Source organism: Kwoniella bestiolae, chromosome 2 (genome assembly GCF_000512585.2).
Source record: "Kwoniella bestiolae CBS 10118 chromosome 2, complete sequence".
NCBI classification, from domain to species: Eukaryota; Fungi; Basidiomycota; class Tremellomycetes; order Tremellales; family Cryptococcaceae; genus Kwoniella; species Kwoniella bestiolae.
This window is the reverse complement of record NC_089242.1, coordinates 1,261,969-1,289,587: the sequence shown is the minus strand read 5'-3', so window position 1 is coordinate 1,289,587 and position 27,619 is coordinate 1,261,969. Positions and strand designations below refer to the sequence as shown.

The 27,619-nt window shown below is 49.5% G+C and overlaps 9 protein-coding genes across 9 annotated transcripts; 7 read left to right on the top strand and 2 right to left on the bottom strand.

Moving 5' to 3' along the window:
• Positions 1–154: 154 nt before the first annotated feature.
• I302_103628 (uncharacterized protein) lies at positions 155–1,960 on the top strand (the record flags this gene model as incomplete). Its single annotated transcript, XM_065869702.1, has 4 exons — positions 155–442; positions 506–1,409; positions 1,499–1,597; positions 1,665–1,960. The coding sequence occupies 4 exons, from the start codon at positions 155–157 to the stop codon at positions 1,958–1,960; spliced, it is 1,587 nt and encodes a 528-aa protein (XP_065725774.1).
• A 300-nt stretch (positions 1,961–2,260) lies between these two features.
• On the top strand, positions 2,261–4,411 carry I302_103627 (uncharacterized protein; the record flags this gene model as incomplete). The annotated part of the gene is made up of 8 exons (XM_065869701.1): positions 2,261–2,392; positions 2,497–2,677; positions 2,773–2,853; positions 2,935–2,996; positions 3,110–3,460; positions 3,538–3,797; positions 3,910–4,105; positions 4,187–4,411. 8 exons carry the CDS (start codon positions 2,261–2,263, stop codon positions 4,409–4,411), a joined length of 1,488 nt encoding a protein of 495 aa, XP_065725773.1.
• A 137-nt stretch (positions 4,412–4,548) lies between these two features.
• Positions 4,549–6,727, bottom strand: I302_103626 (uncharacterized protein; the record flags this gene model as incomplete). Its single annotated transcript, XM_019188996.1, has 6 exons — positions 4,549–5,029; positions 5,094–5,290; positions 5,353–5,855; positions 5,915–5,945; positions 6,011–6,035; positions 6,093–6,727. 6 exons carry the CDS (start codon positions 6,725–6,727, stop codon positions 4,549–4,551), a joined length of 1,872 nt encoding a protein of 623 aa, XP_019048558.1.
• A 405-nt stretch (positions 6,728–7,132) lies between these two features.
• Positions 7,133–8,821, top strand: I302_103625 (uncharacterized protein; the record flags this gene model as incomplete). Its single annotated transcript, XM_019188995.1, has 7 exons — positions 7,133–7,223; positions 7,300–7,391; positions 7,449–7,671; positions 7,725–7,898; positions 7,949–8,376; positions 8,433–8,644; positions 8,707–8,821. The coding sequence occupies 7 exons, from the start codon at positions 7,133–7,135 to the stop codon at positions 8,819–8,821; spliced, it is 1,335 nt and encodes a 444-aa protein (XP_019048557.1).
• Positions 8,822–9,260: 439 nt separating this feature from the next.
• Positions 9,261–10,378, top strand: I302_103624 (uncharacterized protein; the record flags this gene model as incomplete). Its single annotated transcript, XM_019188994.2, has 4 exons — positions 9,261–9,298; positions 9,359–9,500; positions 9,601–9,749; positions 9,889–10,378. The coding sequence occupies 4 exons, from the start codon at positions 9,261–9,263 to the stop codon at positions 10,376–10,378; spliced, it is 819 nt and encodes a 272-aa protein (XP_019048556.2).
• Positions 10,379–11,138: 760 nt separating this feature from the next.
• On the top strand, positions 11,139–14,185 carry I302_103623 (OPT family small oligopeptide transporter; the record flags this gene model as incomplete). Its single annotated transcript, XM_019188992.1, has 12 exons — positions 11,139–11,370; positions 11,427–11,483; positions 11,536–11,612; positions 11,672–12,244; positions 12,311–12,495; positions 12,557–13,020; positions 13,086–13,231; positions 13,287–13,359; positions 13,423–13,604; positions 13,658–13,775; positions 13,838–13,924; positions 13,992–14,185. The coding sequence occupies 12 exons, from the start codon at positions 11,139–11,141 to the stop codon at positions 14,183–14,185; spliced, it is 2,388 nt and encodes a 795-aa protein (XP_019048554.1).
• Positions 14,186–20,260: 6,075 nt separating this feature from the next.
• I302_103622 (uncharacterized protein) lies at positions 20,261–22,357 on the top strand (the record flags this gene model as incomplete). The annotated part of the gene is made up of 4 exons (XM_019188991.1): positions 20,261–20,521; positions 20,574–20,936; positions 20,987–21,189; positions 21,292–22,357. The coding sequence occupies 4 exons, from the start codon at positions 20,261–20,263 to the stop codon at positions 22,355–22,357; spliced, it is 1,893 nt and encodes a 630-aa protein (XP_019048553.1).
• An 877-nt stretch (positions 22,358–23,234) lies between these two features.
• On the top strand, positions 23,235–24,275 carry I302_103621 (uncharacterized protein; the record flags this gene model as incomplete). The annotated part of the gene is made up of 4 exons (XM_019188990.1): positions 23,235–23,283; positions 23,345–23,574; positions 23,666–23,807; positions 23,908–24,275. 4 exons carry the CDS (start codon positions 23,235–23,237, stop codon positions 24,273–24,275), a joined length of 789 nt encoding a protein of 262 aa, XP_019048552.1.
• A 287-nt stretch (positions 24,276–24,562) lies between these two features.
• I302_103620 (uncharacterized protein) lies at positions 24,563–26,905 on the bottom strand (the record flags this gene model as incomplete). The annotated part of the gene is made up of 6 exons (XM_019188989.1): positions 24,563–25,269; positions 25,335–25,624; positions 25,714–25,742; positions 25,799–26,228; positions 26,315–26,823; positions 26,888–26,905. 6 exons carry the CDS (start codon positions 26,903–26,905, stop codon positions 24,563–24,565), a joined length of 1,983 nt encoding a protein of 660 aa, XP_019048551.1.
• Between the last annotated feature and the right edge of the window lie 714 nt (positions 26,906–27,619).

The following is a 27,619-nucleotide window of genomic DNA, read 5'->3' as shown; positions in this document are numbered from 1 at the left end:
TTGCCCTAATAAATGGACAACTTGAATAAGATACGCTGCGGGGTGATCTGCTGGCTATGCTTAAACCACTCGACGTTACAGCACTACTGGTTAATTCCCATACCTCCTTCCTACTCACATCATCTATCAACATTTTCAACAAACGGACAGCAAGATGTCATCCTCATCCTCTCCAGTCAAGGACAAAGCCTCCTCTTCCTCACCTTCTGACCCCACCATCGAAACTACCAACCGCTCCCCTCGACCACCTTCTCCAGCAGAGACGATCCATGCGTCCGAGCCCTCCACAAAAGCAGAACCCACCACGCCTACTCCCGATGCTGCACCTACACGGACCGTTCAGCAGGCTTTGCAGCAGAGTGTGAACAGGAACAACTTTGAGGAGGAGGTAGGGCAGGTCATGGGTACCTTGAATAGTTGGTGGGGTGGGGTAAAAAAGCAGGCGAGTTGAACATCTCATGCTCAGAGTAGAGATCTTGATACTGATCATGTGTCCCTCTCGTAGTCCGCCTCTGCGTTAACAACCCTCAAAGCGGATCTTGATAAGACTGTATCTCAAGCTCAAGCGGATCTGGAGTACCTGCGAACAGCAAATATCGAGGTGGTGCGTAAAGACCCGGCGGAATATGCTGCCGAGCAAGAAGCCGAGAAGGCCAAGAAGGCCGCTGCGAAAGCTGCCAAAGAGGAAGAAGCGAAATCGCGAGAAAAGGGAAAGGGTAAAGAGAGGGAATCTACCGCCGAAGAAGAGGAGAATACCGCGGCTGCAGCGGCGAGTAACCTGTTTAACAAGTTGGGTATAAACACCGCTCAGCTGCAGAACACCCTTCAATCCACTCTCAACGCAGCTAAGAATAACCCGAATTTGAAGGATCTGTCCAATCCCGAGCAACTCCGAGCAAAATTGGCTGAAAATCTCAAGATATCAAGTGCGAAGGAGAATTTGCAACTTTCGATCCACCAGGCCGAAAAGTTGGCTGAAGAGTACTTGAAGAAATCTGAGGTATTCTTAAAGGACGCGGAGAAGTGGGTAGAAGATAATGTCAAAGTTGTACCTCCCGATCAAACGGGTGAAAACCCCGATGAACACATGGTATGGGATGGGAGCGATTTCTACTCGTTCTCCACTTCTTCACCTACAACCAAGTCTACCTTTGATCAGAGTGCGAGTGCGACAGCGAAGAAATCGAAACCCATTTCGAGCCTAGCGCTGGCGACGTCTCGTAAAGATGCGTTGTTGAGGAGGTTGAGGGAGGATAAGGGGCTGTTGATGGTTGATCCGCAGGGGGTGGATGAGACTGAGGAGAGGAAGAGGGAGTTTGGGGATTGGGTGAGGGATCATTATGAGGATCAGAAGAGGGAGTTGAGGGAGGTGGAGGAAGGTAATGTCGGTGGTATAAGGATGGAATTGGGTGAGTAAACATTTCAGTATTCTCGGGCTGTCCTTCAGTGCCTCAGCCGATGGGGGATCATGGCTGATATCTTTTCATGGCGGAATCAGTTCCCGAGCATCTCACGGACGAACAGTTCTGGCAGAGATACCTATTCCATAAACACATGATAGAAGGTGAAGAGAAGAAGAGAAAGGCATTACTACAGGGTGAGAGCGATCGTCTATTTTTCACATCATCTTCTGTGTATGCGCTGACACTTTGTGATTTGTTCAGCCACAACTCAAGAAGAAGAAACAGACGACTTCAACTGGGATGATGAGCCCGAGACTGAGTCCGCCCCCACTACGGCAGCTCCATCCGGTACAGCCGAAGTGACACCTAAGATCGAGAACGACGGTAAATTGCCTTCAACGCTGCCCAAATCGGCGACCTCGACATCTACCAGCCCAAGAGATTCTGAAGAGAGTTATGATGTAGTTAGTGATCAGGGTAAGAAACCGGTCGTTCCGGCGAGTACCACTGCTGCTGCGCCGGTCAATGAGGATGATGAGGATTCCGATTGGGAGTAGGTAAAGAGGGTGGTGGTGCATATATCGATATATGTGATTTAGTATAGCTTTTGCTCGTCTTTTTAGTAGTATTGTTTCTTGCCTCTGTTGTTGTATAGATGATGGTTAATAAGATTATGCAGTCCAAACGTATTTTGATTATCTATGAATCAATCAATCAACCGATCAACCTCCACTTTGCACTTCCAATCTTTGATTTTTTGAACTCTGATTTCCGATTTTGATATTTCGGTTCCTCCCATCTTCCTTGTCGATACGCAGATCCAACTACAGGCCCGAATTAGAACAAATTTCATCCAGATGGCCACGTTCAACCCCACAGAGTTCCTAGGATGGTTCAAGAAAGCTGGAGGATGGTACAATGAGAAATACCTAGGGTTGAAGCCATTCGATGGGATGGGGTATGGTGCTGTAGCATTGGAATCCATTCCTGTGAGTAGTTCGTCAATAGTATACTCAATGCATCACAAACCACTCCGACTCTCTCAAATGTCAGCTCAGAGCTTAGAGATATTGATACTGATGCTGGGAAGTAGGAAGACACACCCCTCTTCCATATCCCCGACTCGCTGATACTCTCTCCATTCACATCGGACCTGTCCCAGAAGTTGACACCGGAAGAATGGGAGCGGCTGGATCATGGTTGGTGTAAGTTGATATTGGTGATGATGTGGGAGAGTGAGCGGGGGCCGGAGAGTAAATGGTCAGGTTATCTGTGTGAGTACCTTCGTTCTATACGCCTTACCATCTGCTATCAAAGATAGTTATGGGGAATGGATGGACGCTGATTTCGTTTTGGGCAATGTGATCAGCGAATATGCCGAGGGAGTTTGATACGCCTATGATGTGGGATGAAGATGAGAGGAAAGATTTGAAGGGGACTGATATTGAGGGCGAGTATCAGCCACCAGACTCTCTCAAGACGTCAATCTCACATGAGCTTCCTGCTGACACCTTCTGTTGTTCCGTCTCAGATCGAATAGGTAAAGAGGAAGCCGAGAAGGAATATACCGAATACCTCTTACCAGTGATCAAGGTGGGTCATTCGTCCATCATCTCCTCTGTAAAGGCCACGAGGTAACGTCTTTAGACGAGCTATTAACATTAGGTTCAAATATAGAACAAGAGCTGACTTGTCAAACTGACCAGGCCCACCCCGAACTCTTCCCTTCATCCTCTCCACACCATACCCTCTCATCATTCCACCTCCAAGGTTCCCGCATACTCTCCCGATCATTCACAGTCCCCTCGTCCCGCTTCACCAATCTCTCCAAGGACCAAGACGACGACGAGAGCCATTTCAGCGATGACGACGATGAAGATCAGATAGCAGTGATGATTCCTTTTGCGGACATGTTGAATGCAGCGTTTGAGAGGGATAATGCGAATTTGTATACTGATGAGGAGGTGGCTCCTGGCGCCGCGAATGGAGGCGCACCGGGGGATGAGAAGGAGTTCACGATGAAAGCTACCAAGTCTATCGAGAAGGACGAGCAGATAGTGAGTGTTTTTCCAGCAGCTGTCAACCGTGTGGTCGTATAGCAGTCTCTATCTTGGCTGAGCTAACAAGTCCGCAGTACAATACCTACGCCTCCCCACCCAATTCCGAACTCCTGAGGAAATACGGCCACGTCGATATACTCCCTCTCCCCTCGGACTTGCTCGAGCTACTGACGGAAGAAGAAGTGGGTGGATGGGGGTACGGCAATCCAGGAGATGAAGTTCTGATAGATGGTGAGATGGTATTGCAATGCGTGCGAAAGGGGGAGGACGATGAGAAATGGGAGAAGGCGATGAAGAAGAGGATTGATTGGTGGTTGGATGAAGGTCAGGAGGAGTGAGTAACTTTGCTATGAGCACTTCATCTTCACTAAACGTATCTATCATTTTTGGATCTGCATGTCTAGATAGCAATGAAAGGGGTATCGCTGATCTCATCTTGAACATAGCATGTTCCCCCTATCCCTTTCCTCAGAGATCGACGACTCTCTCATCGCGTTCATAAGATTATTGCTGTACGACCAAGAATGGCTCAGAGCCAAGAAGAAGGGGAAATTGCCTACTACCGCGATGGACAACGACGTAGCTGGGGTGATTGTACGAGCTGTTGAAAGTAGGTTATCGAGGTACGACGGTGATATACAGGTAGGTCAATCTCCCTCTTTGGTTGAATTCCAAGTAAAATGGGTATGTTTTGGCTAATCATGTGAATCATTTTTCCTACAGTCCGACTTGGATGTCATTCGCTCACTACCCATCGACCACATCCCCCGTCCAACTTCATCGACAGCTCTACCTTCCGATATTCCAGACGAGGCCAAACAAGTGAACACTACCGCGCTGCGCAAATGTTACGCCGCAATAGTGAGATTAGGCGAAAAGAGGATATTAAATCTCGCGCTGAGGAGTGCTAGAGCGCAGATCAACAGGAAACGTAAAGCTGAGGATTAGCTCGTTTGTAGAAAGGATAATGCATTGCATACAACCAGTAACATCCATACAACACGCACGGTGAATGTCCACAGTCTATTGTCCGCTTTGAGCTACAGCAGAGTTGCAATTGCACGGGTAACAATAGAGATGCAAGATCAGTCGATCGATGTCGACGTCGTGGTGGTACTAGACAAAGTTGTTGACCTATTCCTACCACTACCACTACCGCTACCAAGCAACGAGTGTCTCCTGGTATCGCTTCCGATCATTGACAATCTGTTGCCGACTAGATCACAATTTGCTTTGTTCTCCTCTCCCGAGATGAGAGGATATTCCCTAATCCACGTATCCAGTAATCCCACCAACGTGCCCGTGCCTTCCGGAAACGTCAGACCATTCACCTCTGCCATCTTCCGCAATCCCACGGGAACGGGTTTGCCCGGTTCCAAACATAGTATCGTATCTTCGATGGGATCTGGTCCCCTTATGAGTACCGGGGCAATCACGATGGAGAGGTTGAGCGAGGTCATTTTCGTCTGGTCGGAGTGGAGGGAGAGATGCCGTAGCAGGTGGATGAGATAGGTAAGGATCTGTGCTCTTGGAGGTGAGAGGGAAGGAATGAGTTTGGTTTTGACACTGTTCAAGATAAGTCTCGTTAGCGGAATCACGATGATCTACAGTGAGTGAGGGTTTGACCTACTCTTCTGCCGTTTCAGTCTCCCTGATGGTAGAGTACATATCGCTAGTTAATATGGGTTGTGTCAATTCGCCCAAGAAACGAGAAAGGATCTTGGGCGGGAGTAACGAATCTTCTCTGGCTATTTCCGTCCATGTTAGATTTGGGTGTTGGGATATTGGCAAATCCAGGATAGCTGTCAAGACGGGGAGCAGATGGGACTGTACAGGAGGTTTCAGCTTGTCATGGAGATCGACAGGAAGAAGACGTTGAAACAACTCACATTTGACGTCCTCCTAAACACCCCTTCGGTAGTTGTACATTCCTTGAGAATGACCTTTCCCAGCTCGACCAATAGAGGCGGTACGTTCCCACCACATTCTTTCGTCAATTCATCCAGATCCCTTCCCCAATATCCCTTGTTACCCGCCGACTCAAGGGCAGGCCGATGGTATGAGTCGACACCGAAACGAGGCAAAGGGAGGTAAGAAGCGGCCGTCTCGACTGCTGAAGAGATGGTCTGATACCCCCAACTCGCTATGCTTGACTCGCTGTCCATACGCTTAAGCTTCGGTGCGGAGCTGGTTCCTTCTTTTGATGGTGTAGGAGGGATGATATCGGGTCTGTCTCTCAAGACTCGAGCTTCTGCTTCGAGGACTGGAAGACTGATGTCGATTCCTTTTAGCGATACGCCGTGAGTGTGATGCAGCGAGAGGAGGGAGGGTAAGGGATGGAGCTTGGAGTATGATTTGGGGGAGATGAAGGGGCTGATGAGTGGGAGGAGGGCTGTTATACGAAATACATGAGCATTTTAGCCGGAACTTCAGGAATAGGAATTGACTTACTTCGGGTGAACATTGAGGGATGCACGATATACTGATGACAGTTTCATTAGCAGGTTATCCTTTCTCAGCATACACCTAGATGATCAAGCGACATACCAATCGCTTCAGGTTTTTGCGGTACCTGCAAAAGATACTAAATCAGCATTGATCTTCACATCTTGAGATGGATATAACTCACTTCCTGGGTAATCTCTTCCATCTCCAAACCCACCATCCTATACCCGGTAATTTCCTCTTCTCCTTCCCTTTAACCATGTGGTCATCCTCATCAGCAAGAACAACCAGCACGTACCCGCCTTCTCCCTCCTCGCCGACCCACGGTTCCAACCTTCTGAGCAGTACGTTGAATAGCTCGTCGTTTGACAGAGTCGGTGGTGCTGAACCGACGTGAGATAAGGATAGCACCAGTATGTTGTGGTTGACCGGTGGTGGATGGACAGTGAGGGTAGGGTAAAGTATCGAAGATGTATCGAGGGGCTGTGTACGGAGTTTGAACATTGATGAGGACGATTCGGTCGATGAGGACGTCTCATCTGATCTCGACTTGATATGGGTAATCGTATCTTCCGGGGTCTCATCGTTGGTCCTCCACAGAGAGCTAAGACCACTCCTTCGCCATGCTTCTTTACCTATTCGCATGGTCTGACGAGTGATCCCTTGATCAGCGGAGTCGTGTGGTATCGATGGGCGGGATGTGGATTGTGATAATCTCGAAAGGGTAGGGATGAGCGAGTTGTTCTTCGATGTGGACGCGAAGGTGGAAGCTGCTGTCGTTGATGTGGGTTGTGTATCTGCTTGGGGTGGGTCGGACATGGTTGAGCGGTGGAGCGAAGGGGTAAGATGATAGTATTAGGTCACAGCAATGGAAAGCGATGTCACTCACAATCGACATGAACGATACTCGACTCTCTCTCTCTCTCTCTTGCTCAACCCAATACACATTTCACAATCATAAAAACATTCCCACGGTCGTGCAAATCGATGCCTGCTGGTGTTCTACCCCGCACAAAACCACGTGGCGGTATCCCTTGAGCTTGGCTCTTACCCCGCATTTGTCGATGGCGCAATTCACCCAATTCCCAAAAAAGTTGGTGATGAATCATGTCTTTCCAGGATGATTTCGGAATCACCACTATAAATCATGAAAACAACACATAAATTGCATCTCATCATGTCATCCTTGTTCTTTTCATCAACCCAAAAAGCACATTCGCCACCATGTCCTTCGTTCCTAAAACCCTCCCTTCTCTCGCTCGATTAGCGTCCACCTCTGCCGCTGGCAAGCACAAGGTCGTCGTCATCGGTGGTGGTAAGTCCTGCTGCTTTTCTCGGCTATCCGAGGTTTTTGTACAAGGCGAATGCTAATTTATGGCAAATCGCTGCAGGTGCCGGTGGTCTTGCCGCTGCCAACCAGATCTACAACGCCTTCCAAGCTCAAGGGAAGACTCTGGGTGATGGCGATGTAGCTATTATCGATGTGAGTTCTTTCACTACTCTGCCGATGGATCGCAGCTAATCGAGAGAGCTCGTCTAGGCCGCCAAAAACCACGATTACCAACCCGGATGGACGATCGTCGGATCAGGTCTCGCCTCCAAGGACACCTACAGGAGATCTCTCGATTCGTTGATCCCTTCTCAATTCGCCCACATCCCTCAGAATGCTTCGGCTTTCGAACCTGGAGCGAACCAGGTAGTGCTCGCCGATGGAAGCAAGCTTTCTTACGATTACTTGGTAGTTGCTGCTGGTATTCAGATAAGTGGGTTGTTCCTCGCTTTCAGAGGCTCGATAACAGCTGACAGTATCCCACAGACTGGGATAACATCAAGGGACTCAAGCAAGCCATTGCCGATCCTACTAAATCGAAGGTCTCCACTATCTACTCCTACGAGACCGCCGACAAGACTTGGGATCTGGTACGAAACCACAAGGGAGAGGGAGAGGCTATCTTCACTCAACCTTTCGGTGTGATCAAATGTGCCGGTGGTGAGTAATGTCACCCACATGTCTCAGGCCTGAGCTGACAGTATAAATAGCCCCCCAAAAGATGGCATACATGGCCGACTCGTTCTGGAAATCCCAAGCCGAGACCTCCAACAACCACTCAACCTTCATCACCGGTATGCCAACGATGTTTGCCGTCCCTCACTACTCCAAAGCTCTCGACGCTATCAGACAAAAGAAGGGTATAGATGCGTTGTTCAACACCAACTTGGTGGAGATCCGACCGGATGATAAGGTGGCTGTGTTTGAAGTTGTCGCTGGGGAGAACAAGGGGAAGAAGATCGAAAAGGAGTATGGATTGTTACATGCTGTTCCTCAGATGGGTCCGTTGGATTGGATCAAGAAATCGCCATTGGCAGATTCGGTCGGATGGGTTGATGTGGACCAAGGTACCCTCCAACACAAGAAATACGAGAATGTTTTCTCGTTGGGTGATTCCTCTTCGCTTCCTACTTCCAAGGTGAGTTGGTGGGTTTATATCTTTGCGATGTGGTGCTAAGTATGAACGCCTCGCAGACCGCCGCAGCTATCACCGGTCAAACCCCCGTTCTCGCCCATAACCTTGTAACACTTATGGAAACTGGTAAAGTTGGCGACGCAATCTACGATGGATACACCTCGTGTCCCTTGTTCACCGGTCGAGGGGAATTGCTACTGGCCGAGTTCAAGTATGGTGCCCAGCGAAAGGAGAGTTTCGGTAGATTCACAGATCAAGCGGTTCCTAACCGGTGAGTACGGTTCATGCTCTACATGCCTCAATCGGTGCTAACATCCGATCACCTCGCTACAGACTCTTCTACCACCTCACCAAAGACCTCATGCCCCGAGCGTACTTCTCGAGAATGCTCAAGGGTAACTGGTACGGACCAAGGGGTATCTTCCCTCCTCAATTCTTGCCTTCTTAGATGGGCCAGTGCGTCGCACGTTTGTCCGAAAATAAAGGGATGAAAGGTTTTCACGTCGGAATAGGGATATCTTGTTGGACATTGTAGACTTATAGATGGAAATGCAGGTACCATCTGGAAAACACTGATCCTTGTCCACTCCTTTGACCTGGCATGGGAAGCACAAGAACAACGGACGAGGTGTCTCTTCTTACTTGTCAATGGAGGTGCTGTGTTCTTCCGCCGATCTCGGACGAACGTTTACGGGTCTTTTGTGTCGTTGGAACGCTTGATTTTCCGTTAGAAACAAAGGATACATCGAAGTCCGGATGATCAAGCCAGGATGAAAAGGGCATATAAGATGTCCGAGGTGCATGGGGTCGACTGACCAGCGCTTTATCTTATTTTATCAAAATACTCAGCTATTTAATTTTGCACAGGACAGAAAGAACAATTCGAAATGCTGTTATACCTAGTCAGACATGGTCAGACCGAGCAGTAAGTTCTCGACTCCTCCACGTCCACAAGTAAAGTATCACTCACAATGTGCCCCATCAGAAACGCTCGAGGTATCGTCCAAGGACATCTCGATACCCCTTTGTCCCCGACAGGTCAAGAACAAGCTAAAAAGCTGAGCGAATGGTTGAAACTCGTCCCATTCACTGAAGCCTGGTCTAGCCCGTTGAACAGGGCCGAGAATGTGCGTATAATCCTCTCACTGTAGGGCATCCCTGCCAACAGCAATAGCCGTGTATTGGGAGATGAACGATGCTAATGACAGTCCGTGTGCCATGTTGTAGACCGCCAGGATCATCTGCGCGGGACAGCCAAAGGCCAAACTTCGGATCGATGAGAGGCTGGTCACTCAAGGGGCGGGTCGGGCGGAGGGTCAGCCCTGGGAGGAGGTTAAGGGGAAGATGGATGAGATGGGCGGGGAGCCTCGAGCGGAGTGAGCAAAGTTCTCTTTCACATAATCCCCGGGTCTGATCGTGCCAGACACCAGTGCCTTGGCTCCTTATCAATTGGATATCGTCATCTCCATTAAAAATGGAAACAACGCTGATCGAGCTCTGTGAAAACTCGCACAGCCTCTCAGCAAGACTACACGACTGGCTCTCAGTCCTACTCGACACGCACACCCCCGCGGCGTCAGGGTCAGCCACGCCCATCTCCCCTCTATCCCCCACATCATCCTCCGGCCCAGCCCTCGAGCGAGCCCTAAGCTCAATCAAGGGTCTCCCCCGACCGGGGATCGCTCGATCGGGCTCAGTCCAAACTAACACCACAAGTAAAGGCGTGGTATTGGTGGTGACCCACCAGGAATGTATTACCGCTTTACTGGACATGTTGACTTCCCAATCCACTGACGAGATGGAGAAGCTGAAGAAGAAAGCGCCGATCGACCTGCACGTACCTGAACATATCTCGTTTGAGGGGGAGGAGGGCAAGCAGGTGGGGAATACTGGTGTGGCGATACTCAGAGTGTGGTGGGAAGATGGGGAGGAGGGGATGGGGCTGGTCCCGAGGGGAAGACTCGAGGCTTGGGGTAGTGAGGAGCATCTGAGGGATGAGGAGTGACGAGATGATGCAGTTTCGCTCTATAGTTGGTGTTGCTTGCATATACAGTTACCAGCACTATGATATGCATATACACACAGTCGTTACATACCTGTCCCCTTTTAGATGTTGCGAGAGGTGCAGAGGACTGCTTGTCGCAACTTGTTCGGTGGTCATGTGGGTACACTTAGCCATATCGCCCAACCAGGAGCGCGGGTCTCATAAAATGATATGATGTGATCACTTTGCGTCGCTTGAAACAGGCCCACTCGGTTTATAGTACTGTACATGAAAGCTGAGAGAGGAGACTTTCGTTATGCAGTGTGTTCAGATAACTGAATAAAACCAGCGGCCCAAATCCTTATCACGCCATCATCGGATACAACCGTTAGTCCAGGTTCAAGTTCCTCGAATCTTGTTTTAACTTACGGCTGCGAATCGCCTCTTATGTCATCGGTTCTCAAGTTTAGCTTGGAAGTTCAAAAATAGCTCGGTGGCTGCATTATTGTCTCCTCAAGTACATACCATCTTGGACCAATTTGCTATCTGTGATGTGATGTGACAACGTGGTAAAACCCGTTTCGTTCCTCTTATCGATGGCGGAAGATTTGCTAATGATTGCGCTACGATTTTTGGGCTGCTTATCTCAAATTAGCAGCAAATTGGGATAGGCCGCATGATACTTATATCAAGATGGGATGAAGATCGTTGCGGATTTCTCACGCCCAGGAAGCACATCTCATATTCATCATACCAGTGTAGCACTTGAAATTGGCCCAACATGGCAGATGTACAGCGCCGATCCAGTCGACCCTCAGCCATCGGCCCGGTGTCTTCTACTGAATCCACGACACCACCATCACCCGCAGAAGACTACAAGGAGAGGGATCTTGAAAAGGCCTCTGCTTCATCCGATAAAGATGTGAATGCTGCGAACGTGGCGATTCTGGAGAAGGAGGAGCTTACCCCGGATAGGGCGTTCACGGTGAAAGTGGAGGGGGATCAGTCGCCTTGTAGGTTGGTTTCACTTGCCTATCCTAATTCAAGCTAAGTGTCGGATGATACACAGTCCCCGAAGTAGCTGCGTGTGTACCCAATTGGGATGACACAGAGGCTCTGTGCAACAGTGAGTGACAGCAAACTCCAGGTATTAGCACTTGCTGATTCGACAAAACCAGCCGTCCGAGCTTGGATCCTCGTCACTGTTTTTGTGATTCTCTTCTCAGGTGTCAACCAATTCTTCGGGTTGAGATATGTAGGTATATCTGTGCAGATACAAGGGGATATTAATGCTTACAACGCGCTTTGGCCCAGCCATCTCTTTCCCTCGGGTATGTCGTCGCTCAATTATTGGTCCACCCCATCGGAAAAGCCTGGGAGAAGCTTCCCAGATGGCGAGTTCCTCTTGGACCGCTGTCTTTCGACGTTAACCCCGGGAAATGGTCCATCAAAGAACATTCGCTCGTCGCGATCTGCGTCAATCTCACAGCTGGAACGGCCTATGCCATGGGCTCGCTCGTGGCGATTATCAGCCCGGTGTACTGGAACAGGGACTACGGAGCGGGCTTCTCCTTCTTATACCTGTTAACCACCCAAGCACTTGGGTTCGGCTTGGCAGGTCTATCAAGAAGGTGGCTTGTCTACCCTGCCGCATTGATCTGGCCCTCGTCATTACCTTCAACGGTGTTATTACGAGCACTGCACGAGGAACAAGACCATTCACCGGCAAACGGATGGACTATCACCCGATACAAGTATTTCATCTTCTTGACCCTCGGAGCGTTTACGTGGTATTGGTTCCCCGATTATATTTGGACGTCGTTGAGTACTTTCGCATTCATCACTTGGATCGCACCGAACAATCAGAAAGTTAATGCGATTTTCGGGGTGAGTGGGGGTGTCGACGCGATGTGTAAGAGAGAGAGTCGGTGCTAATTTGCCTTCCGTGTCCAGATGAGCTCGGGGTTGGGACTACTGCCCATCAGTTTCGATTGGACTCAAATCACCTATGCTTTCTCACCCGCTTCACCCCTCACCACCCCATTCTACATCTCTTGTAACGCCTACGCGACAATCGTCATCTTTTACCTGTTCCTATCGCCGATCTTGTACTACTCCAACGTCTGGCAGAGTGCGCAGTGAGTGAAAAGCATTTGTAAATGTAAGATGAGATGAGCTCACAGCCGACCCATGACTTAGCCTCCCCCTGCTCTCCTCCAGCACATTCGACAACACGGGGAAAACATACAACGTCTCTCGAGTAGTCAACAAGCTCACCCTGGATTTCCAACTCGACAAGTACAAAGAGTATTCCCCAATGTACGTCAGCATGTCATACTCCCTCACTTACGGATTATCCTTCGCCGCTGTCACTGCCGTGGTGGTATATACGATTTTGTATAATGGGAAAGAAATCGTAGCTCGGTTTAAAGATGCCAAACATGGAGGCGAGGATATCCATAAGCGGTTGATGGCCCGTTACAAGGAAGTACCGGATTGGTGGTACGGCGCTTTGACGCTGGTGATTTTGGGGTTGGGGATATTCACGACGAAGTATTGGGATACGGGGCTGCCTGTTTGGGGGTTCATCTTTATTTGTTTTGGGATGGGCGTTACCTTGATTATCCCTGAGGGTATCTTGGAGGGCACGACGAATCAGAGGAGTGAGTGCGGAGTATTGGTACGGATGAGAGGAGACGGCCGAGACTGATGGTGTGATATGTGTCAGTCTTCCTCAACATCATCACGGAGCTGATCGCAGGGTACATCTGGCCTGGTAAACCCATCGCGAATATGATGGTCAAGATGTATGGTTATAACACCGTCAAACATGGGATGGACTTTGCTCAGGACCTGAAGCTGGGTCAATACATGGTGAGTCGAGTGTTGCACTTAGTGTTCTTTGCTGATCGGCGGTAACATGTTGCAGAAAGTGCCACCACGCACTCTCTTCTTCGCCCAGATCTACTCGACCGTCTTGGCAGCCGCGGTACAAACAGGTGGTGAGTCATCTTCTCCTCACTTGAGAGCTAACGCACTGCTGACCTCATGGTCCCACTCCACAGTCCTTCGATGGATGATCGGTAACATCCAAGACCTGTGCTCACCCACCAACAAAAACCGGTTCACCTGCGCGGGCGCTAAAGTCGTATACAACGCTTCGATCATCTGGGGGACTATCGGTCCTCAGAGGATGTTCCAGAGCGGGCAGACTTACAACGCTTTGATGTATTTCTTCCTGATCGGGGTGAGTGCGCAGTCCTTTGACATAGAGGAAAGGACCTGACGATGGTGTCACAGCCCGTGGTCACTGTTCTCGTCTGGTTGGTCTATCGAAGATACCCCAACAGCTGGATCAAGTACATTAATGTGCCTATCTTCTTCAATGCTGCGGGTAACATTCCTCCTGCCAATACCAGTGAGTGCCTATGTTCGAAGTAGCGTGACGCAGAGAAGATTGCTCATGGGGATTCGTGACAGCCCAATACTCCCTATGGTTCATCTTCGGATTCCTGTTCAACTATCTCATCAGAAAGAGGGCTTTCGATTGGTGGAAGAGATACAACTGTGAGTGCTGCTCCTCATTAGCCTTTCAAGTTCTCCAGACACGTTCTGATGCTGAGATCATTTATAGACCTCACACAAGCCGCCATGGACACCGGAACAGCTTTAGCCACGATCATCATCTTCTTCGCTTTGAGTTACCACAACATCACTTTCGATTGGTGGGGCAATACCGTCGGCTCGAACACGATGGACGCCAAGGGAACACCTTGGAAGGCAGTGCCGTCTGGTACACACTTTGGTCCTGGGCCGGGTGAATTCTAAGGGAGCGGAGCTCGCTCATGAGTGTTTTAACAGAGGAAGAGAACGGATTGGGATAAGTGATAAAGCGGACCCTGGGTACCAAGATCGTATGCAGTTATCACACACGTTTGAGCTAGGTTGCATTTGCAAACACAATGATATCGTCCTGAATTACATGCCCGCGTCGTTGGACATCACTGTGTTGGCGCCCAGATAGTTGGGGTTGGATGTTGACGGATGCTGTGCTGTGCTATGTTTCACTGTCCCATGGCTCTCTTGCTCCTCAAAACGAGAAAGAGCACCGACGAGCAACGTAATATGCAGGAACATGGTGACACACCGCCCTGCGAGCCTGCCAAGCAGATCCTCCCTACTTATTTACCGCAGCGCTTGAGCAGGACATCCTGAGAATCTCGCAATCCTGAGATCTTCCCGTGGATCCGCCGAATTTCCACCGCAATCCTCCATGTCACCATCGCTATGTTGGACTTTGCCCCCCTTATCTGATACAACCCAAGAGGTTACAAACAGGTACTGATGAGTCAATCGAACTTTAAACATTTACGTTGATTCTCTGATCGTTCCCGCAAACTAAATTGTGAAAGGGTACTTTTACCCCTCGCAACGATGTTATACCGGTAACTTGGGTGGATACTTTGGATGCCATGCGATCTCCACGCGGACCAAAGCATCTGGAAGCATCTCTAGAGCTCATAAAACTCCTACGCCTGCGCTTCGAACCCTTGAGATTGCCAAAGCGAGCCGAATAACCACTAAGCGCCACCTCCTACCTGTCGCCACCACTTGCGCCAGTAATCGGGACTAGTCTGTCTTGAGAAAAACGCACCATGATCTGCTAATGCAGGCACAAAGCCTAGCGACAGCTTCTACAGACGTCATCTATCTCAGCGTGTTGGATGTTGAAGAAACTGCAAAGACGATAAATTAAACCAATTAGGTACCACGCAGTTCTGGTCCAGACTTGACTTGCAAAAACACACCGACATCCGTGCATGAGAAATCACTGTACCTTTTTTATGCAAACCACACGGACATGAACGACAAATTGCATTGCCTGCTTTCCCCTCCCACGTATCTGGGTCATTCTCGTATTCAGGGTATCACACGGCGAGATGTCTTACAACGACGGAGCTTCCAAAGTTATCCTGCTGCATATGGGCACGAGGTGTTATACCGCCAAGTTTTCTTGGAGCAGCTGACGTTAACACGCCGGTCATGGTCATGTTATCGAGTCGAATGCAACAAAACCCCTCTCGTTAGGCGTCGCAATATAAATATGCATATGCTGGAGGCGCTGAGTGGCGTCGAACCATTCCGTCATCGAGTGAGCGAGACGCGATAAGGCAAATGCTGCTTTTACAGGCAGTTTCCACTCATCCCATATTTGTATACTCAGGCACGGCGCTATCTCGATTCTTTTAGCACAAGATGGAGTGGGACTACGACTAGTTGGGTATAACCGGATAACCGACTCCTCACCCTCCTCCATGTTATCAAGTGTTATTGCCCAGACACAGAGGCAGACATGACATGAGCAACGATACGTTATGTTATCGAGAGGGAGCACGCACGCAAGCATGCACGACCCAGCTCATGTCGCAATCTCGTCATGCATATTTTATCACACACTCTCTCCCATCTGATCTTTTCTCCCATCTCTATCTCGATGATCATCTTGAAGTCGTCATTCATCGTTGGGTAACCCCTAATCCCCTCATCGTGGATATATAACCATAACTCGGTTGACTCGCTCCAAACCCAAAACCTTGCATCGCACACAGATCGTCACTACATCACACACCTGTCGCTTTACATATAACAACACCCTTTGGAAACGACACCTCACCCATCAGCAACCACCATCACCATCACACACACAACCCACTCACCAATCAGCGGCATCGTGTGGTCCCCCGATCCTCTTAGCTCTCTCATAGCGTGGGAAATTGCTCGCTGTTAGAACGGAAAAAAAGGATCCGAGCAGGAGAAACAGCAAACGACGATACGGTACGTAACCGATTGTCTTGTCCGTGTCACGTGATTTATGTTTCTGCTTTTGCCTTTTTTTTTGCGATTTGAGGGATTTTCTCTATTGGTCGTGGGACAAGAGATAAATGGCCAGACGACGACTACATCTGCGCCCGCACTTGCAGAGATCTAGCGAAGAGGGGGATCATATTCGTTGGTGCGCTTCCCCGCGGAAATGGAGGGAACCGACCTCTTGCCGATTACGTTATTGCTCTCTTTGCCCCGGCCTGAAATAACCTTGTTTCTCTCTTCCCTAACCAAGGCAATTTGGCTTTAACATTGAGAGTGACAGCTCCAATTTTAATCTGATTCCAGCAAATATCCTGGGTTACGTGACTGGCCAAAGAGGGGGACATGGGGTGGTTGTTGACGTCAGCTGAGCGAATGGCAGCAGAAGCAGAAGCAGATGCATAAAACATATAGACCCACAATGTGTCATTCAACTGATGCCTTTTCGTTTAGGATAAAATTTGTTCAGTCGCTCGGGAAAGCCTCTGATTCAGTGTCTTAGACAAACCAACCTTGGCAGACCAACGTACGACGATACGTCACCTGGGTAATTCGATTAACCTTGTTTAATTCTCCCAAGTCGATCCGGCCTTACGAGAATCCATCTTTTCGCATTGCAACCACCTCTCTATCTGGTCAATCTCAATTGATTCTGCGCGCACGGGGATATATACCAAAACCAAACAGCGACAAAGAACACGGCGTAACAAGACTTCTCAACCACCCCACAGCCCACAGATTTGGCTCAAGAACAAGCTCACCCCAACTCACCCCTCCCGAGTCAATCATACTTGACTTTTGTCTTTCCGTCGAAACGAAACTCGAAACTCGAAACACAACGTTAAGCTTGAGCTACAATTGGTAAGTGTGTATCCGTTTTCGTCAGAACTCTCTTCATCGCGATGGGAATACACATACCTTTATACATCCCCTCGCCACCATGATCCGTGTCTCCCCTCCTTTATACGTCTCTGCGGAACCAATCCACGATGATCTCTCCTTTCTCCTCACCATCCAAAGTCCTTTGCGACATTCATACCGAGATATTATCGCCGCGGCATGACGGAAAGGACAGACCCCCACACTCCACGTCATCAGACTACTCCATTCCGAATCGGAAAGGTCTTCGAGAAGAAAAGAAGGGCGGGTATGAAAGGAAGATTTGGGTGTTGGCGCACTGTAGTTCTTTGTTCATCTTGGTCATGGAAAGCTGTCATCAATGAAAGGGGTTGATCCCTGTTGACTTTATGATTTATCCCCTTTCCCCACTTTGATCTGTTCATTCGTTACAACTTTAACTCGCTCTTTCATCTCATCTCGACTGTTTATCCACCTGTGTATAGGGCAGCACGAACTGACCGTGGTATTCAGACCGACCACTTCCGCCGTGAACAAGGTAGTGCGCACCGTCACAAGACCAATGTGAGTCACCCGGCGCTTCAGCGATGACGTGTTAGTTGCTGATCCGTGCCAATCCAGCTTAGCCACTCTTGTACAAAGCTTTGTGTGAATGAAGAAACGCCTGTGAACCTGTGAGTTGAACGCTCCTATCGCCCATGATTGATCGTCGTGCCCTCCCATCCATACTTTTTGATCCTTCTTGGCGCCATTTCACGTCTAGCCCCTTGTGTGCGAATTGCTTCTCAACGCTATCCACAGATCGTCCCCCGGACCCTTTTTTCGTTTTTTTTTTTTTTTTTTTTTTTTTTTTTTTTTTTTTTTTTTTTTTTTTTCGTTTTTTTGATGGTGATTCTTGATTGATTGGTTTTGATCCCCGCTTTGATCTAACTCGGATCAATCGTCTCCACCGTGGTGTTGTTTTTTCCTGGGCTGTAATACCAAGAACGAGAGGAGATCTATTTCTTGCCGATTTTTAGTCTTAGTCACGTTATCTTTTTTGATCTTGAACATGATGAGGGGGTCAATGCGTGTCAATGCGCAGGCACCACTGTACCAATACCAACACCACCTCACTCGCATGGTCCGTTCCGTGACTAGTGCTGCAATGAGTGTGTCTGTGTGTCTGTGCGATAATCCCACCATCAGTAGTGAAGTATCAACATCCCACTGGTGCTTCTTCCATCACTACCATCATCTGTTTTCACCTCTTGCGTTGTTCATATATACACATCTTTTAACCTTATAAACACGACAACCAACCAGTAATGGATGATGCCTCTCTTCTACCTTTCCTTGCCATTGATCTTCATCCTTGTTCCTTTTCATCCACAACATTGCGGAATCCACTGGTTCACTCGTATGTCCGCATACCGTATTCTTACCTTCCTTTTTGGGACGAGCATCCGTCATCACCATCCTCGCTTGCTGTGTCCCACGCGGTTGATTTTCTTTGCTGATCCGGGTTGACTTGTACATCGCAGTCAAATCCCAACCACCGTGTAACGATACCACCACCCCGAAACGACCCAACGTACGACGACGACATCCATCACGGCATTCGCTTGCGTCAGCATACAACCCGCTCATAGCCAACGCCAACGCCTCTCCGACACTGCGATCGACGAGTTTCTCCGTCGTGGGAAAACAATCCAACTCGACTGATCGACGGAAGCGCTGAACCCGATAACTCAGTTGGATTTCACGGGCAAGCTCGCAACTTCCGAAGTGGTGAAAATTTTATATTCCTCCTCTTCACCTGGTGAGTTCCGTTCGTCCGTAGTCCGTAGTCCGTCGTCCGCAAAAACAGGTACCGAGTTGCAGACTTGTACTGTCGGACATGAGCTTTTCACGAACAAAAGCCCAGACACGGAACACGATTTAATCTATTTTGCTATTTTAACGTGACATATGATCTGATCGCCTTACCAAATTTACAGTGCATTCTTCCATTCTTTCCTTCTTTCCCGGAAACGAAACGAGACGCTCTCACCCAACAACAACTGTAAGCGCGGAACGGATTAACTCGGGAGACAAAAGAAAGAAAGAAGACCGATCCGATTCCAAAGGGGTGAGTAAAGTGTGGCTCTCGAGATCTCCTCTATTCTTTCTTCTTGTGAGATCGATTCATCTTTTCGTATCGGTATCGGTGAAAAAAGAAACAAACCCTTTTCCCCTCTGATCCAGACCTGTACAAACAAATTTTCTCGTTGTTGGAGTGGCGATTGAATCGGTTGGTTATTATTATTCCGCTGGAAATGAGGATTGGATTTTTCCTTGGTTTTTCCTGATCCTTGCGCACCCAAGATATGCTGCTGTTCCTCGTACCGTAATACCTCTCTTGCTCTCTCTCTTGTTGCTTTGGTCGGGACTGGCCAGGGGAATAGAGAGCGCTGCAAACGAGCAAACGAGAAAACCCAAAATCTTATATTAGTCTTAACTCCGAAGAACCCTTAATTCAATATATCCACCCTCTGCTGCTACCGTCATTTTTAACGTAATCCCATCTCATATCAAACCCACCTCACCGACACCTCATTATAACATCCCATTCTATCACCGCTCATACCATCTTGGTCTCTTCCTTCCATCAATCCTTACACCCCCCAACCAGATCTATTCGTAAACCCCTTGTCGTCCGTTCGTAATACCCACCCACCTCTGACCGCGGAAACCGGCTTGGTGACCATCCACGACCCCCTACCGGGTATCGACGGGCGACACCTCGCATCCTCTTGCTATACACCCCCCCCATTCTTGTCCCATCTGTGTCGGAAGAAATACACGCCCTCCCGAAAAGATCGCCAACGTTTATGTCTTTTTGTCTACAGTTAAATAAGCATCTCATTGCGTTTGTTTGAGCAGAAAGAGTGTGTAATCAGTTTATCCGCCCTTCCCATCTGATCTCGATATACACCTCGTCGACCAGAACGAAAAACCTTGTGATCGACTTGTCTTCCTATCTGTTTATGATCTCTGTTCGGTCAATTTCTACAATTTTCAACCATCCGACCGATCTCGACCACACCATATATATATGAACAACAAGCTGATTGTCTATCTTCATCAACTGCTTTCCCCACTTACGACCCCAACCAAAATCACCGATTCACCACACAGAGCAACACCCACACCACCACCATGACCACCCCTTCATCCCCACCACCGCCCACATTAGACCCCCCTTTCCGAGGTTACATCGAGACCACCTTCGATGCTTTGCTCGTATTCGAGGCTGCTCGCCGAGGTATGATCCCTCGAGTCACCAGAAGACTAATAGAGAGGGAAAGGGGCATGGTACAATCAGGAGCAGTCTTTGTGTTTGATGAACATGAGAGTGGGATCAAACGATGGACGGATGGTTTGGTGTGGAGTCCAAGTAGAATATTAGGCAATTTCTTGGTGAGTAAAATGTCTTTCTCCGGATCATCACTCACTCACACCCCTCCTTTAGGTCTACCGAGAAACAGATAAGCGATCACCGGGCACACCCACGAAACAATCATCCACCTCACCACCTGAAACCTCCCCCAGCGGTAGCACCCCCCACGGACGACCTGGCACAGCAACACTAGGCATGTCAGGATTCGACTCTCCCACCGGTTTGTCAACCCACATCCAGCCCAGTGTAATGGACGCACCATCGTCATCTTCCATGCATGGCATGACTGAACCTCCTCCCCTTGGTCAAGGTGCGCTTGCTCGACCTCGAAGTGCCAGTGAAGGTGGAGGTGCGATGGACAGACAAAGGGAGAGGCAGCTGGTAGGGAGTTTGACCAATAGTTACAAGTTCAAAGAGGGTGGTTTGGTAAAGAAGGTGAGTGTTATTCACTGCGAACACCAACCTTTGCTAAAACACTACCGCAGACCATGTCCGTCTCCGTCAATGGCTTCAACCAACACATGGTCTCCTACTACTCCGTACAAGACGTACTCGCCGGCAAACTTCGAGCCCCATCCACCATCCCCGAACTCTCCTCGCTCGAGATCAGCCAAGAATACCTCAACAAACAAAATTTTCGATTCCCACCCATGATTGAACGTGGTCCAGATGGGATCAACAGGTACAGGTGAGTCAATCACTTCATTTGAGTCATTCACTTCATATTAGTCAACCACTTCATTTGAGTCATCCCCTTCACATACATACCCCCGCTGACCCCCCACCCCAGAGGCGAAGCGGAAGAACCCCAATCGCCTACCTCCCCCAATAGCCAGTTCTCCTTCCAGTCCTTTCCAGCCTCCTCCTCCCATAGCGGAGAATACTACGATGGAGCAGGATATCCCCAAATGACCTCTCACGCCCCTCGAGTCGGCTCTCCCAGAAACCGATCAGTCACCGTCCCCATGTCGGTCCCGTTACCCCCTCATACCCAATCGTACGTCGGACCCAGCAGTCATGGCTCGACATATTACGAATCACCCACCATCGGAACGATGCATTACGCACCATCACTCGCTCGTCAAAGCTCGAGCAGCTCGATCCATTCCTCCGCATCCGGAGCCATACGACCTTCAAGCTCAAGCAGGAGGTATGACCCATACGGAGGTGCAGCAGCGACGTCGCCAAGACTATCCGGGGGAATGCAGTACCAGCCCAACCTCCCTCATCGACGAATGTCACAACCTATGCCACCTGAGAATATGTACTCGCCACCCAACACGGCATCGTACGATGTGAAACCCAACCCATACAGTTACCACCCTCCTTCAACAGCCCCTTCGACCTTTTCAGCGTTCTATCCTCCCGACGGTGGGCCTGATCCTCACGGAGGTCATCCCGGTCATCATCCCCATCATATCCAGTCGCCCATAACCTCCCCTGCCACCACGACGTTCGCCACTGCGCCTTCACATGGCTACGCAGCGTGGCAACCTGTCCCGCAGCACCAACAACCCGGCGGAGTACCCCCCAGCTCCAGCGGCTCCGACTCAACATCCAGGTTGTTACCTACCATCAACACCAGGACGGATTTCGGTAACCCCCCTTCCTCCGCTGGATCAGGCTCGACCTCTGGTGGGAGTAGGATCACCTCGGGTCAACAACCCTCTCCATTACAATCTTCCCAAACCGCTGCTTCTGGACCTGATCCCTGGGTGCACCCGCAATCGACTGTAGCTGAATCGGCTCCAAACGTGTGGTCCGACGGTGCCGGCAACGGATCGAACGGGCAGTATGTCCAGCCAATACACCAGCATGATGACTGGGTGAGGTCAAATGCGGGGGCGATTGTTTAGGTTCTGTTAGGAGATATCAGTTGTATCGTTTGATTCGAGGATGTCAGTGGTAATGATTTGAGGAGGATGTCATGGTCAATGAGTTTTGGGGTTTCCGTTCTTTTTAATTGTTACTTTTTGAATAATCATTTTTCAGCGCTGTGAATTGTAGCTTAGATTTCTTCCGTCATCATCATCCAATCGATCAATTGCATTTCTCATCTTTATTTTGGTGCTCGTAGTTTGTGTGTTTGTTTGTTCATATTTTGAAAGAGAAATGTGCGATCAAAGAGAAGAGAGAACAAGGTGATGACAGGAGAAAGATAGGAGAGAGGTGAACGATAATTGTAATCTGTAGAAATTGAAAAAAATGAATATATATGATCTGTCCTCTCTTCACGCTGTGCTATGTGTCATTGCACTAGTACCCAATCATTAGCCTAGGAACGAGATTGAGCCATGTAGATCCTTTGATCCAACTTGACAGAGGCACACAGTCACAACCATGTTCCGGCCGGGAATAGTTGATGGTGATGGTGATGGTGATGGTGATCTGTGCATGTCATAGCCTAGCTCTGAGTCCAGAGCAGGATCGAGTGGCCCCATGCACAGCTTTACTGTTAGCTGAGTGAGACTAACTCTGAGTTGTTTGGTTCCTTTGGCCAAAAGCAGAGTGAGAGTTACCGGATTAAGCTTTGCGTATTTCCCACTTTTACGGTTCAGTCTCCTTCCCCCTTTGTTCTCTCTTCAACCTTTTGATATTCACTCATCATACCATTATACCTAATCACCATCACATCTCACATCTCACATCTCTCTCGCTGACCCACGCTGGCTCATCTCATCAACACTGTACTGCACATCCACATCAGAACCCAACCGAATCAAACGTCATACAATGACATCTTCCCGATATATACTACTCCTCTCCCTGGTGATATCATCGGGTAAGCTCTATTTTTACTCCTTTTCCACAATCCCGAAGCTGAAGCTGAGATGTACATGCAGTCCTCGCACAAGACCCCACATCCTCCTCATCGTCCACCTCCGAATCACTCCTCACCATCCAAACCTCCCCTCCCACACCCATATCCTCTTCTTCCATTGCGTCTCCCAGCAATAGCAGTATACCATCCACCGGCACCTCTTCTGCCTCCTCAGCCACCGGGTCGAGTAGCTCAGCAAGCTTCCCGGGGAACTGTCAAGGTGAATGCGAGGATATATCTCGTGCTTTGGCTGTGAGTCTTCCCTCTCCCTCTCCCTCGTCACATGTTCTCTTCTGAGCTCGCCCCTTTGTCGCACTGCGTCGCTTACATCCCCACTTCCCAGTCGTGCGGAGCGGGCGATGCGTTGAATACGACCTGCCTGTGTACACCACTGGTCGAAGCGGATTATGTGTCGTGTCTCCAGTGCGGGCTGAGTCTGGATCCTTCCGAGAGTGAGAGGCAAGTTTATCAGGGGATATTGGATTGTGAGTTTGGTGTTGGGACATTGCTCCGAGATCTTGGACCCGGGGATCACGTCATCTTGTACTCTACATTTACTGATGCTAACCCCTTTCCTGAAATTAGCATACATAAACCAATGTGCCTCAGCGCCATTCCAACCCATCTCCCTACCCAACGTAACCATCACCCTACCCTCCTCTTCTGGAACTAGCTCGGGGTCCGCTTCCACCTCATCAGGCTCAGCCCCAACCTCATCAGCAATCTCACTCACCTCCACGTCCACGTCCATATCAGACACACTGACATATCCATCCTCGTCCATCTCTCGAGGGCCCATCACTTCAACTATAACTGCGTCCGCATCGAACAGACCCAGTGCGTCTGCTACCGGATCTGGAAACTCAGGCTCAGCAAGGAAGGTGGATAATGGGTTCATGTCGATTGGGCTGGCTGGGGTCGTAGGGGTCGTTATTGTTGCTGCGGCTATATGATCTTCTCTGCTTTGGTTTTGAGAGAGGAAGACAGATCTGAAGGGTTGGTAAATTTGTATAATTGTATAATATGGACTTTTTCACTTTCTTGGAGGTAATCATGAATCATTGAATTGGGGGATCTGGATCTGGACATATGAATGTTGTTATAATTGATATGAAATGCATTTCATCTTTTGACATATGATCGTTCCCCATGACCAGCTACTAAGCACTGTTGGGACTGGTCCAAGGATTCCTCTCTTTTGCATAGGTGCATGACTGGCCTCATCTCGTGATCGAACAGATCACTCCACCGGCCCCACGCCCATGTCAAACGAAAACGGGTCCACCAACAACGCCGACCAATCCCAATTCGACCAATCGATGGGTACAGCCCCGGCGCCATTCCCAACACCTAAATGAGGCATCGTCATATCCATGTTCTGGTTCATATTCACATTCAAATCCATATTGGTACTCTCCATCATCTGACCCGGACCCGTCGATGAGATATGCAGCTGATCATTTGGGTTCGAGTTTGACACGTGATGATCCACTGGAAAGACGATCGACTCCAAATCGCCCAACTGCCTATTCGTATAATCCACCAACAGCTCTGGCGTCCCCCCCAGACCCATCAAGATATCCTGCGCACGAAGTAATAGGTCGACCTGAGCTCGATACTGCACTTTCTCTTCTTGGCCTATCGACCTCCTGTTCGCGTAGATGTAGACTAGCGATCGGCGGAGACAGATGTAAGCTAGGCAAATACTATTGATCAGGTAGGATGGCAGGGACGATATCCCCGCTCCGCCACCGTCTTCGCTGGCGCGGGCGAGCACGATATCGATCAGGGCGAGACTTGTGGGGAGGTAGTTCTGCCCAATGGTGGAGAGACCGAGCCACTTGATGGCTAGTGAGATGGGCGAGGGGACGCTCTGGTTGATAGCTGACAGTCTAATTATCAGGGCGAACTCGATACATTTTGAGTCGTATTCTAGCGAGTCGTGTCCTGAATGTTTATGTACTTGTATCAGCCATGGACACACACGCTAGGAAAAGGAACCGATGACCTACCAATCCCACCCCTTCCACCGCTCAGCCCCTCTCTGAAGTCATGCAGATCCTTCCTCATACACTTCACCTCGTCTATACACCGGCTCAAGCTCTCCGGCTCGAGCTCGATCTCACATTCCACCTGATACAACGTGTATATATACCCCTTAACGCGGTTGACGAGCTCGGCTTCTTTGCGAAGGTGGGTGATGGTCATTCGAACTGACTCGGATGCGGAGGGGTGGTCGTCTGGGAGGTACGGCGCGGGCGATTCGATGGGGACGTCGTATGGCGTGGAGATTATGTGCAGGCTGGGTGGTTGTGTCAGCTCAGCTGAAGCCTAAATATCAGGGCAAGCGGGGGAGCATGAGTGTGTAGAAACCTGGGAATTACCACTTACATGTTGTACCGATTGATGATTGCTGTCCACTGCCAGTGCGGTGCATGCTCAGTTAAACCTCTCAACGTATCACGAAGTGACTCACCAACAACACCAGATCCAACTTCTTGCTCATCCAACTTTCGAACAACCCGTTCCTCAGACCGCCCCTCGAAGCCAGATGGGTCTTCTGATTCCAACCCAGACTCTTCCCCAGATCATATGCCAGCGAGATAACCCTCAACGAGCTGGGCTGCTGCCTTGACGACAAACTTTTCTTGGTCGGTGCAAAGGATAGGATGAACAATGCGAATATCGACTCAGCACTGGTCGATCCGGACAACAACGATAGAATTGATCTTTCAATCAGGTCGATGAGCACCGCATTATCCACTGGGATGACTCCCGCGGAGGTTGAGCAGTCGCTGTTGATGTAGTATAGGATTGCGAGGGTAAGGAAGCTCTGACATGGGACTGAGGTGGAGGTGTGCAGGAAGGTGTGGAATGGGTAGATCGAGGAGAATTTGTGTTTGAACCTATGCGATGATGGGATCAGCCATATCGTGAGTTATAGATTGATATACCCAGATTATATGGGTTCATAGCCGACCTCTCCACTTACAGCTGGAACCCCATCTCCAGCTGAGGTCTGCTGATTAGACCCAGCTCTACCACATCAGGCAACGAGTCCGGGTCGGTGGGGTTGAACAGGTTCTCGTCGAACATGGGTGTGCTCCCATGCCATGATTGGAGTAAGAGCGGGTGCGAGGTCTTGGTATAATACCTTGAAGGTGTTGGGGCATGCTCCAAATTACTTCTCACACTACCCTTGGGCGTCGCCTCATCACGATTGGTAAAAGCATGTTCGAGCGCGTTGAACCGTTCTTCCAAAACTCTGTACCTCTCTTCCTGCCTTTGTACCTTCTCTGATAAATCATCGTTCGGCTCGTGCGCCCCATTGCCGTTGGTCTCTGCACTGCTCAACCCAGCTAGCGAACACACCTTGCCCTTCCGTCTGCATATGAAACATCCCTCTGGCCTTACGTCCTCGCACCGGGTTTTGGCACTGACGCAGTACTGGCATGCTCTGTAGACTCTGGTTCGTTTTGTTGGGCGGGCAGGGGGTGGAGGCTGTGCAGGGCGAGTGGAGTAAGTACTGTGTGATGAGTGAGACGAATACGGTGAAGTCACTCACAGTGATATCGCGGGGCATCTTGCGAGGGAGTGAGAATCGCTTTTGCAGTGCGAGGTCGGATGTGATGGGAGCTGATTGATGACAGAGACAGGAAGATGTGTTGTGGTTGTAGAGTCAACTTTGGAATGATATCCGGTTCGTGTTCCGTGCTACTCTCGGTTCACGCGTCTATGGTGTGGCCTCGGTTCAACCCCATCTGCTGAAATTGACTTGTATGCCCCATCATGCGTGTCCGACATGGCAAGTGTACTATCGCTCACCGTACTGTCGTCTGCTCCGGGTTATGAATGAGTGCATGAACAGACGTAGCTTGATGTTCCCAAGAAAAGGTATATCTACATGAATAGCAATCCTGGTACTGCTAACACACTTGAATCCCAGCGGATTTAACCGAGTCCCACTGCATCAATACGTACAGTACATGCCCCGGTAAGCCAGCAGTTCATATGCATACAGTCAACAGGGACGATATCGACATCGTCTCAATGCGATGAGTCATGGTCGAGGCATCAGTCCTCGTGCTCGTTACCCCCAAACGAGGAAGAAACAAGACAAGTGTTTTTGTGCCGGAATCCTCGATCCAACCCTTACTCAGATCTATGCGATGCGCCGGTCAATCACCCGAGACATATATAGAAAGCAAGCATGACAACTGTGCTTAGGTTATGTGGCTGCATTTCGATCTCAAGTCTAATCTCTATATCGTTTCGGAGAAGGACGACCGATGCTTTC